The 12,325-nt window shown below is 33.9% G+C and overlaps 1 protein-coding gene across 1 annotated transcript; it reads left to right on the forward strand.

Moving 5' to 3' along the window:
• The first annotated feature begins 9,989 nt into the window (after positions 1–9,989).
• LOC145168580 (uncharacterized) lies at positions 9,990–12,114 on the forward strand. The gene is made up of 3 exons (XM_079087361.1): positions 9,990–10,508; positions 10,625–10,845; positions 11,433–12,114. Exons 1-3 carry the CDS (start codon positions 9,990–9,992, stop codon positions 12,112–12,114), a joined length of 1,422 nt encoding a protein of 473 aa, XP_078943487.1.
• The last annotated feature ends 211 nt before the right edge of the window (positions 12,115–12,325 follow it).

Below are 12,325 nucleotides of genomic sequence, written 5' to 3' on the forward strand. Positions count from 1 at the left end.
TGACAAAATGTCACCATACTACGTGTGACCTGGAGGGTCATCAGTTATTCAGCCGTTGATCAGCATGGTTACATACGAGTTCACATTCAAACCTTAAATTAACTAAATAAGGATTTAAGGCAAAGATGGACTTTGCGAGGCGTATCGCTTGGAGTCTACATATTTTCTACTTTGGACTTTCCGAGGCGTATCGCCTGGAGTCTACATATTTTCTACTTTGGACTTTTCGAGGCGTATCGCCTGGAGTCTATATAGTTTCTACTTTAGACTTTTCAAGGCGTACTGTTCATTTAGTACCGCCCGGAGTCTGTATTTTCATTACTTTGTGACTTTGTCACATGCTCGTGTCAGTAACTACATTTTCATACTAATAGTTTTCACTGGAAAAACACTTACATTTACGAAAGAACAAACATACAACCAATCGGGTCTTGGTAGAAGACTACTTTTTACTAGGAAACATAGGGTTTTCTAGGGAGGATACTATTTCCAAAACATTTGAAATCAATTACTACATTACATTATTACTAAAATTTTTATATAAGCAATGACACTAAATACTTATGAACTCACCAACTTTATGCTGATACTCGCTTTCAAAATAACTTGTATTCTCAGGTCATCAGTAGACAGGTACAGATGAAGCTTTTGAGAAGATGGAGCACATACCAGACCCATCTTTTATTTTGATTATACTTTTGGTGTCTTACAAACTGTACAGAACACGCTTGTATTACAATTATTATATTAATGCAATGGATGTTGTTGCTTGTCTTTATGGGGTGGAGGACGTCATGTACAGTATCATAACAATGCATAAGGTTTCCCTCCTTCATGAAAAATGGTTGTGAAGAAATACTTTCACTAAGAGAGATTTTAAGAAGATAGCAATTGTGAAAATTGTATTCTCAAATTCGATTATGATTACGGCATCCCTTTTCATAGTTCGAATTGTGAGATTTGACAATTAGTCTCAACATTTGGGACTTAGTAACATAAGTTCTGAATTTGTCTAGACACACATATGAGCTTTCTAAGGCAAAGGTGTATGAGTTTAAGAAGCTTAGATAAAGGCTTATCAAAGCATCAAGTATTAGAAATATGAACTTAAGGAATTCAATAAGCATTGTTCTCTGGAAGTTCAGCTGTTTTCTGAATACATGTCAAAGCTAGTGGGAGCATAAGTGTTATGCTGGTAAGAAAATAATCATCATGATAGTGGGAGCATGATTATTATGGTAAGTATTGCAAGTTAGCGATATTAATTATAGAAAACAAGAGTTATACTTTGCAAAGTAGCAAGGGTTGAAAAATTGTTTTGCTATAATTAAGGGAGAGAATATTATACTTCGTTTCAATATCTAAAGCTTAGATTGAGAAATTTTAATAAATTTAGTCAAAGGATACATAGTGTGTTCTCAAATTTCGATTATGATTACAGCATCCCTCTTCATAATTCGAATTGTGAGAACGTGACACATAAAATATTATGGCAGAAGATTGATAAAGTATCATATCTTTATGTAAGACATTATGCATCGTGTCCCATACGCTTAGGGTATAGGATCGATTGCAAATGCTATAATATTTAACCATTCTAAAATTTTCCGAATGCCTAGGGCATTAAGAGGGAAAAAGGACTAGAACTGGATTTGACTAAAATAATTAAACAACTATCAAAGGACGATCTAAGGTTCGCCAAGGATTTGTTGCTTATGAGTAGTTGGAAGTATAGTATTGGATGGACCATATCGACATTATTATGAATAGATAAGATTCTATTTAGAATGAGTTGTCATATGGCAAATATGGAAATGATTTCCATATTGGGAGTTGGAAATTGAGAACTTATGTCTAGATTAGAAAACTTTATGCAAAAGGATGTTCAAAGGAATGTACTTTGAGTGAGAGATATCACATCTATAGAATTGTTTGTAACAATTTCTGATAGAGACCTTGTAATTTCATTAGCCAAGTCCTGGTGACTTTTGTGCTATGACTTTGCGAAAGGATCGTTGCATAAAATGTTAGAATCTAACGTATTCTAGTAGTGGCAAGAACCTTGTGTTCTTACACTAACGATGAGGATTAGGAATTGTGTAATGAGCATCATTGGAAAAGTTTTCAATTGATCTATTTCACAAAGCATGGACCATAGGAAACAAAGTGTGCATGCTTGGAGCATGGGACAATTATTGTTGTAATTCAAGTAATAAGTTGATTTTCTGACACAGTAAGCAATGAATAATGAGTAATCAATATGGTGTTTAAATAAAAGTGTTTTATTTACGCTCAAAAGTTTTGTGGCCATATAGGATTAAGTATTATCGTTGTGTTTCATTTTGCATGTTTTGACTTCCAGAATAACTGGGTTATTCGAACCTCCACAGTCGGTCATACGTTGGAAATAGGTATGAAGGAAGACTGTCATGAATCTGTCTATAGATTGTCTAAGTGTTTAGACATAGCACAAGTTTGCTGCAGAGTTCATGAGTGCTTTGATAAGATTAGAGTATTGGATCAAACCCACGCTCACTTGAATCACGTCATGGTTTTTATCATGAGTAATTGTGAGACGATAACATTGTATATTCTTGAAATCGAGACGTGTAAGTTGTTATTTGTTGGTCTGTTGCGCATTGATAATAAGAAAATGCACCAGTAACTTGGTGTTATAAAACTTATTGTTGTGTGTGATTCGATCAGTAAATGCAAGCGAGCATTTGAGTCGAAGTTTATCCATTCCTTTTACCCAAAGTGGGATAAAAGCGATATCTATGGGGCCCTCGATGATTTAGTGATGACACCCTAAGCGCTTGCCGGGACTAAGTTGATGTGTTCAATTGTAGTCTGTTGTCAGTCGTCATAAATCAGAAGTCGGGAAATAGTATAGAGAGAATGATCGAAATTCATGTCTTGTGTCTATACGATATCTTGAGAATGGAGGAATATATAATCCCTTATCTAAAGGACACGCGTATTTGATAAGATCAGAGTTGACAACGGCTGTTGAAAGCTACGATTGCTGATCAGGTTCTGAAGTTATACAAAATAGTTATTAGACTTATCCAAGTGGGAGACTGTTGGATTAGTGTCTAAGTCCATAACTATTTTGGTATGTACTTGACCCGATTATGAGCATGGTCCTTTTGGGTTGCCTTCACCATAGCAATATGTAGGATGAATTAAGGAGAGAAAGGTTTAATTATGATTTATTAATATATTATGAGAATAATATATTAAAGGAGAAATCATATTGTTTAATTAATATTAGTTAAGAATTAATTTTGTGGCTAAAAGAGATTAATTAAACTTAGGGGACTGGAATTGTAATTATAGGATAATTACAATTGGGCTATGGATCACCTTGGAATAATAGGTTGGACGAATTCTATGGGGAAGCCCATTAGAAATCGTCCAAGGCATGTTCCAGAAGGGGTCCATGGGCTGCTTAGTGCTTAAGCAGTCAAATTAGGGTTTCCTTGTTAGATAACCCTAATTGCCTACCTATTTAAAGAACCCGTGGGACCCAAAAACGTGGCTAAGTCTTCTTTTAGGGTTTCCAGCCGTTTTTGGTGCCTCCTCTCTCCTCCTTCTTCATCCAATTGCTTAGTGGTGTTTGTGACTCCATTAGAGGTGCAACACTTGAGGCACTAAGCTTTCTGAAGCCAAGGAATTGATTGTTATTGCTACATAACAATCAAGGTAAGATCTAAACCCTAGTTTATATGTTAATTTGATTAATTGTATGCTAGATCTAGGGTTTATAAGTCTTGGAAGTTTATTGCATGTTCAAAGTAGAAAAACTAGATCCAAGCAATTAGGGTTGCATGAACACCATAGGATTGATGTTATGCTCAAAACCTATCAGTTTTGACAAAATATATTGATCCTTAAGCCCCATCTCCCCATCCCATTTTCAGCCTCCATCACTTGAGACATTTTCTTGCAAACCCTAGCCCCCATTATTGCATTTTGAAACCTTTGAGTGTGTTTTTGTGTGTTACAAAAGTAGAAGGTGGTAGTGAAGCTTGGAAGCTAGAAGCAAGTGTGGATCTGGAAGTCTTGCATCGCCCTACATCTCCAGAATGTAAAAGTTCCCACCTTGATGATTAAATGGCTAGATCTAGCTTGCATTGTGATATTATGAGCTTTTGTGCCCAAATTATGACTTTCTTATGCATGGCATGCTATAGCACATTTGGGATGCCCTTTTGGACGTTTTTCCATGTCTTGAGTCATAAAAATGTGATCTTGGCCCTAAGATTCTTTCATGAAAATCATTAAGAGCTTTAATGGTTAAGAAGAGTTAGGGTTTTGTTGTTGGGTTTGTTCTAGGAATGTAAAACCATAAAGTTGGAAACTTTATGGTTTGGGATATGTTTTAAGACAAGATCTGAGACTTAGATGAAATGACTTAGGGAATTAAGTTCTTAAAAGTTGGATATTTAAGCCATCGCGTACGCTGGGCGTACCTGCACGTACGTTGTGCCTACGTTGTTGGGAACCCGACCAGGATCAAGGGTACGCGGGGCGTACTAGCCGAGTATGCTGGGCGTACTCGGTCTGTGTTGACTTATGACCATTGACTTTTTTATCGTTGACCGTTGACTTTTGACCAAGTTTGATTTTGGGTCTTTTGGGAGTATTGTAGACTAACATTACGAATTGGGTCTCGGTTTATTGTTTAGGCAGGCAGTAGAGCTGATGCGTGTTACAGAGTTCTATGTAGTTACTCCTTGATCGTGAGTTGAGTTTTCTCACTATGTCAATGGGTCTAAGGCACCAAGGTCGGCCCATTTATTGATTTTATGTATCGTAGGATGTAGGATTCCTATGATAGTCTTATGTGTGCTTTGTTTGTGTATATGTCGACATATGGATGGTGGAGTTGAGACTGAAGGTCAACAAACCTGGTATTGTAAGGTTGAGCAACATGCCAATAAATCTGCATGCTTGGGTTGAGGCCGTGTGCTAACAAACCCTGGATGGTTGTGTTGAGGTGTTACTGCTTCAAGCTGTAAACCAACAAACTCGGTATGGTTGGGTTGAGGTCAAGGACCAACAACACCTGTATGCATGGTATGTATTAAATCTGTATTATCTGTGGTGTGTGGTATTTTGGGAAGGTCACTAAGCTATGGCTTACAGTTTGGATTTTAATGTTCCAGGTACTTTTGACGAGTGGGGAAAGGTGAAGGCGTGATTGTACACATCATCCAACCTTTTATGATTGAGAGATACCATGTTTTGATATTTTGACTTATATGGTGTGTAAAACAATGTTCTGGTAATTATTGAACTATTGGGGTATGTTTTAAAAATGAAAAGTTTTACTCTGATTTTTGGGACATTACAATAAGATAGATCCTCTAAACTAGATGTTTATTGTGTAAGCTTGTATCACGCCCTATAGAAGGTTCGTGTAAACTATATTTCACATATTTTGTATCATAATTATGTGACATTAAGTGCATGTTTCTTTCTGATATGAATATGGAAATATAAAGGATGCAGACTGCTTATTAAAATTTAGATTTTGAAATTATTAATTAAGGATGCAAACTACTAATTGAAGTTTTAGATTTTGAAATTGTTATTAAAGGATGCAAACTGCTTATTAAAGTTTTAGATTTTGAAATTATTAATTAAGGATACAAACTGATGATAAATAGAATTGACAATCCGTAGTAATATTGATAAATGTTGATAAAACTCGATCAATATTACTATAGACTACAACTACCAGTTAAATGATAATCATAAGTTCTCTGGAAGATCTTTATATTGTTTCATCATTCACATTATTTTTAGAAAGTTGTTAAATTCTTTTTTTTTTGTTTTAGTTTTTTTTTCTGAAGGTTTATGTAATGATTTATAATTTGTAATGATAACAATATGACACTTTTAAATTCTTTTTTTTTCTGAAGTGTATACAAGGTTAGCAATTCAACAAGACTGCGGATTGAAGGTTTAGATTTTAAAAGATTACATAAATGTTGACTGTCATTGCTAAATAAGCAGTGATGAATATTCTCTATATCCACAAATTTATTAATTCTCTATATCCACAAATTTATTAATATGGATATATCCACAAATTTATTAATATGGATATACGAATATCAAAAGTTGCATATATGCATAAAAATGTTTTTAGTTGTGGAATATTAAATAAAACAGCATAAGTCCTATAATTATTAATTAATGATGCAAACTGTTGATTGAATTTTTAGATTTGGAGATTACTAATTAAACATACAAACTAATGATTGAAGTTTTAGATTTAGAAATTGTTAATAAAGAATGCAAACTGCGGATTAAAGTTTTAGATTTTGAAATTATTGATTAAGGATACAAAATGCTGATAAATAGAATTGACAATCCTTAGTAATATTGATAAATGTTTATTAAACTTGATCAATAGTATTATAACGTACTATTGTTTGTTGAATGATAATCAATAGTTTTCCCGAAGACCTTTATATTGCTTCATCATTCATACGATTTTTAGATAGTGATTAAAGTCCTCTTTTTCTATTTTTAGATTTTTTATTAAGGATTATGTAACGGTTTATAATTTGTAATGATAAAAGCAGGAAATTTTAAAATTATTTTAGAAGTGTGTACAAGGTCTTCAGTTCAATATGACTGCGGATTGAAGGTTTGGATTTTACACGTTCAACATAACCGTTGATTGACCTTGCTAAGTAAGTAGTGATGAATACTCTATATCCACAAATTTATGAAGATGCATATGTGAATATCTAAATTTTCATATATGCATAAAAAATAGTTTTACTTTTGGAATATTAAACAAAAAAGTATAAGTCCAAAAATTATTAATTAAGGATGCAAAATGCTGATTGAAGCTTTAGATTTTGAAATTATTAATTAAGGATACAAACTATTGATAAATATTGATTAAAATTGATCAATATTAATATAGACTACCAATGCCAGTTAAATGATAATCGAGAGTTCTGCAAAACACCTTTATATTGCTTCATCATTCACATCATTTTTAGAAAGTGATTATACTTTTCTTTTTATTTTTTTAGTTTGTTTCTGAATGTATAGATTATGATTTATAATTTATAATGACAACAACATGAAAGTTTTAAACTATTTAAGAAGTGTGTACAAGGTCAGCAGTTCAACATGACTGCAAATTGAAGGTCTAGATTTTAAAAGATTTCATAATTGCTGATTGACCTTTCTAAATAAGCACTGATGAATATTCTCTATATCCACAAATTTATGAAGATGAATATCTGAATATCAAAACTTTCATATATGCATAAAAATATGTTTACTTTTGGAATATTAAACAAAATAGTATAAGTCCTAAAACTATTAATTAAAGATGAAAATTGTTGATTGACGTTTTAGATTTTGAAATTATTAATTAATGTTACAAACTGTTGATAAGTAGAATTGACAATCCATAGTAATATTGATAAATGTTGATTAAACTTGATCAATGTTATTATAGACTACTGCTATTAGTTAAATGATAATCAACAATTCTCTAGAAGACCTTTATATTGCTTCATCATTCACATCATTTTTAGAAAGTGATTAATTTTTTTAGTTTGTTTATGAAGGTTTGGGCAATGATTTATAATTTGTAATGATAACAGCATGAAAATTTTAAATTATTTTAGAACTGTGTACAAGGTCAACGGTTCAACATGACTGCAGATTGAAGGTCTAGATTTTAAAAGATTACATAACTGCTGATTGGCCTTGCTAAATAAGCAGTGATGAATACGTTCTATATCCACAAATTTACGAAGATGCATATGTGAATATCAAAATTTTCATATATGCATAAAAATGTTTTTTACTTTTGGAATATTAAACAAAATGGTATAACTCCTAAAACCTTAATGCAAAATTACATTCATCCAAAAAGTTATATATGTTTTGAAATTTATATTCAAAGATAAAAACATATCTCAAAAAAAATAAAGAGTTAAATAAATAATGAAAGTTAAATATTGACTAATTAAAACAACAATTTTTGCATCAACACACCTATTCTTCAACATCAAAAATCTCAAGACCAAGATCTTCCTTCCAAATCTACAAAAGGCACGTATATTCATAAATATAATTATATATGCAATAAATTAATCATATATTATAGTAAAATTTGTTACCATTCTCTTATCATCCAAAATCTTAAAACCTCATTTCATCTTCATTCTCTTATCTTTCCTCTTAAAAGCGTCAATCAATATCAAATGCCTTTGTATTTGTGGAAACTTTGCAAATCCATTTGATTCTTCATGCACCACATGCACATTTTGGTTCAAATCGCACATTAAAATCTTTGTTGCTGTTGGAAAATTAATTTTGTTAATTTCCAAAAATGGATTTTCTCCATTTTTGAGCACACAAATTTTGGACTCTAAATATAATCAAAATGAGTTATTGATTATATATTCGTGTTCTCCTCCGTGATATCTTCATTTTGATATATCACACATCCAAAACGGATTAAAAATGAATGAGAAATTACTTGCCAAAGTAGGGCAATTGGTAGAGAAAGTAAAGGAGTTAAGTGGGTTTTAAAATTCTTCCCACATTGGTGGGAGAATGAAAAGGAAATTGGTTTATAACTACAAAGACTAGCTACCTTTTTAAGACTTATTAGAACCAAGGCTCTCTCTTGCGCGCGGACGTATGGGGTGCAAATGCGAGCCAAATTGGCTTCGGGCCACTGAACTTGTGTGCGAGCGCGCGTCCTGCGGGCACGAATGCAACATCGGTTGACCAGAAAAGTTCAAGGACCTTTTTTGCATTTTTTTCCTATTTGGTTAACAGTTACAAAAATGAATTAAGAGTAATTAAGCATAGATTTCGGTTTTAATTACATCGGTTACATTGGGTAGTATATATACAACGCTTATGTGACTGATTCAACACATCGGATGAAACGAAATCACTCTCTTCCTCTCTTACGCTTCTTCTTCATCTTTTCTCTCTTGCTGAAACCAAGTTATAATCCTGGCCAAGTGAGGGTTCGGGCAATCTAGAAGAATTGCTTTCTACTGTTGTATCCTGGGAAACAAACACCCATATAGGGCGAATTTGTTTTAAGGAAACTATGTTAAACACAGGCCTCAGTCAAGAATTTTATGGTTTTGTTCTTTCGCATAATTTTGGGTTATATTTTCCTAACAGTCTTAAAACAAATCGTTTTTGCGAAACGAACTTGGAAAAAAAATTGTTGTTGTTTCATCTTACAGTGCTAATAAAAACGAATTTTTTCCCTCAGACTTGCAGAATCTGTTTTCAGAAATCGTTTTCTAAGATATTTTCTGTGTTTTTTTTCCTGCTTTTCTGTTTACATGTATCTAACTGTTTAAGTTTATTGCATCCATAATCTGTTACTATTTTCAGAAACTGTCTTCTAAAACAGTTTTCAGATTCTTTCTTTTGTTTCACAGCTTTTCAGAACCTGTTTTCTGGAAATAGACAATACTTAACAGTTTAGTTGTTATTGAATTTTAATCTTTAATATTTTTACATTTGCTTCCTTTTGTAGCATGACTACTGGTGAAGGTTCCCAACCACCAAAGCCTAATGGTACTCCTAATGCTCAAGGAACTCCAATGATGACCATGTCGGTCAATCATGCTGAGAAACCTGAGAAGTTCTCTGGACTGAACTTTAAAATGTGGCATTAAAAGATGCTCTTTTATCTTACCACATTGAATCTTGCTAGATTCTTAACTGAAGAGGCTCCTCGAATGGCCGAAGGAAAAGAAGATGTGCAAGCTTTAACTGCTATTGATGCTTGGAAACATTATGATTTCTTGTGTAGGAATTATGTTCTTAATGGCCTTGTTGATTCACTTTATAATGTGTATTGTGTAACAAAGACATCCAAAGAACTATGAGACTCATTGGACAAAAAGTATAAAACTGAAGATGCTGGGATAAAGAAATTTGTGGTTGCCCGATTTCTTGACTAAAAAATGGTGGATGGCAAAACTGTTATGTCGCAAGTCCAAGAACTACAAGTCCTCCTACATGACATGCATGCTAAGGGTATGGGGTTTAATGATCCTTTTTCTGTTGCTTCCATGATTGAGAAGCTACCCCCTAGTTGGGTTGATTTCAAGAATTACATGAAACATAAGAGAAAGGAGATTGAGGACCTTATTGTTCGCCTTCTAATTGAAGAGGACAATAAGATAGCTCAAAAGAGTAGTTATACCCCTATTTCTGAGAAAGCTAATATGGTGGAGCATATTCAAACTTCTAGGAAGAACAAATCTAGAAAGGAAAAATTCCAAAAGAAAGGCAAGGGTTCAAACTTAGGAGCCAAAGGTGGAACTTTTAAGAAAAAGTTTCAAGGAAATTGCCATAACTGTGACCAACGGGGTCATCAAGATGCAAATTGCAAGCTTCCAAAGAAGGCTAAGGAGGAAAATATTGTGGAGAAGATAACCAAAGATGTGTCTGACATCGATCTTGCAGCGGTTATTTCTGAAGTTAATCTTGTGGAGTCCAATCCAAGGGAGTGGTGGATTGATACGGGAGCTACCCGTCATGCTTGCTCGAATAGAGAATGGTTCAAAAAATTCAAGGTTGTGGATAATGGTGACAGGCTGTCATGGGAAACTCGGCCACTTCTGATATCCAAGGTGTTGGAAAGATTGTGTTGAAGATGACGTCGGGACGAAAGCTGACGTTGAATGACGTGTTGTATGTACCCAAAATTCGTAAGAATCTTGTGTCGGGTTGGTTGTTGAACAAGCATGGTTTTCGCTTGGTGTTTGAGTCAAATAAATTTGTGTTAACAAAAAATAGTGTGTATGTGGGTAAGGGGTATGTTGATAGGGGTATATTCAAACTTTGTGTAATGGCTCTTAAGCCAAGTGACAATGATAATGAAATGAATAACTCTTCTACTTACTTGCTTGAGTCTTCAAATATATGGCATGCTAGATTAGGACATGTTAATTTTGATACTCTTTATCGTTTAATTAAACTCAATCACATACCACACTTTCACATTGACTCAAAATACAAATGCAACACTTGTGTTGAATCGAAATTAACATGAAAATCTTTCAAGTCCATTCAAAGGACAACCAAACCACTTGGATTAATTCACACCGATGTGTGTGACATGAAATTAATTCCATCTAAAGGTGGAAATAAGTACTTTATCATTTTTATTGATGATTGCACTAAATTATGCTATGTCTATTTACTTAAAAGTAAACATGAGGCTATAGAGAAGTTTAAAGTGTATAAAAGTGAAGTTGAGAATCAACTTAATAAGAAAATTAAAGTACTGAGAAGTGACCGTTGAGGTGAATATGTATCACCATTTGAGGAATTTTGTGCAACTCATGGTATCATACATGAGCTTACTGCACCTTATTCACCACAACAAAATGGTATGGCAGAAAGGAAAAACCGGACCTTAAAGGAAATGATAAATGCCATGCTGTTAAGTTCTGGTCTGCCACCCTCATTGTGGAGGGGGGGGGGGAAGCTATACTTTCAGCTAACTACCTTTTAAATAAGGTCCCACGAAAGAAATCGGATAAAACACTATACGAGTTATGGTCAGGTATAAAACCATGCTACAAATACCTTCGAGTCTGGGGGTGCCTTGCAAAGGTCGTGGTACTTGCACCCAAGGTGGTTAAGATAGGACCCAAGATTGTTGATTGCATATTTGTTGGATATGCACAAAACAGTAGTGCGTATAGATTTCTTGTGCATGACTCAAAAATTCCAGAAATTCACAAAGGCATAATAATGGAGTCAAGAAATGCATCGTTCTTTGAGAATGTGTTTCCATGTCTTCATAAGGTTAAGACAAATGCTTCAAAGTTAATTGAGCACAATGAATTCTCTTATGAAGCAGAAATAGAGGAAGAAAAAGAGCCTCGTAGAAGTAAAAGGGCACGAGTGGAGAAGTCATTTGAAGATGATTTCTACACTTACATGGTTGAAAGAGAGCCTCAAACTTTCAAAGAGGCAGTCACCTCCTCAGAAGGACCTCAATGGAAGGAAGTAATTAAAAGCGAAATCGATTCCATCTTGCAAAACCATACATGGGAGCTAGTGGATTTACCTTGAGGTTGCAAACCACTAGTCTATAAATGGATTTTCAAGAAGAAAATGAAAGCGGATGGAACCATTGACAAGTACAAGGCAAGACTAGTAATTAAAGGCTATAGAAAGAAAAGTGGCCTTGATTACTTTGATACGTACTCTCCTGTCACACATATTACATCCATTAGATTGGTACTTGCAGTCGCTTCTATAAGAAATCTTGAAGTACATCAAA

Source organism: Lactuca virosa, chromosome 4 (genome assembly GCF_052849685.1).
Source record: "Lactuca virosa cultivar CGN04683 chromosome 4, Lactuca_virosa_CGN04683_v6, whole genome shotgun sequence".
NCBI lineage: Eukaryota > Viridiplantae > Streptophyta > Magnoliopsida > Asterales > Asteraceae > Lactuca > Lactuca virosa.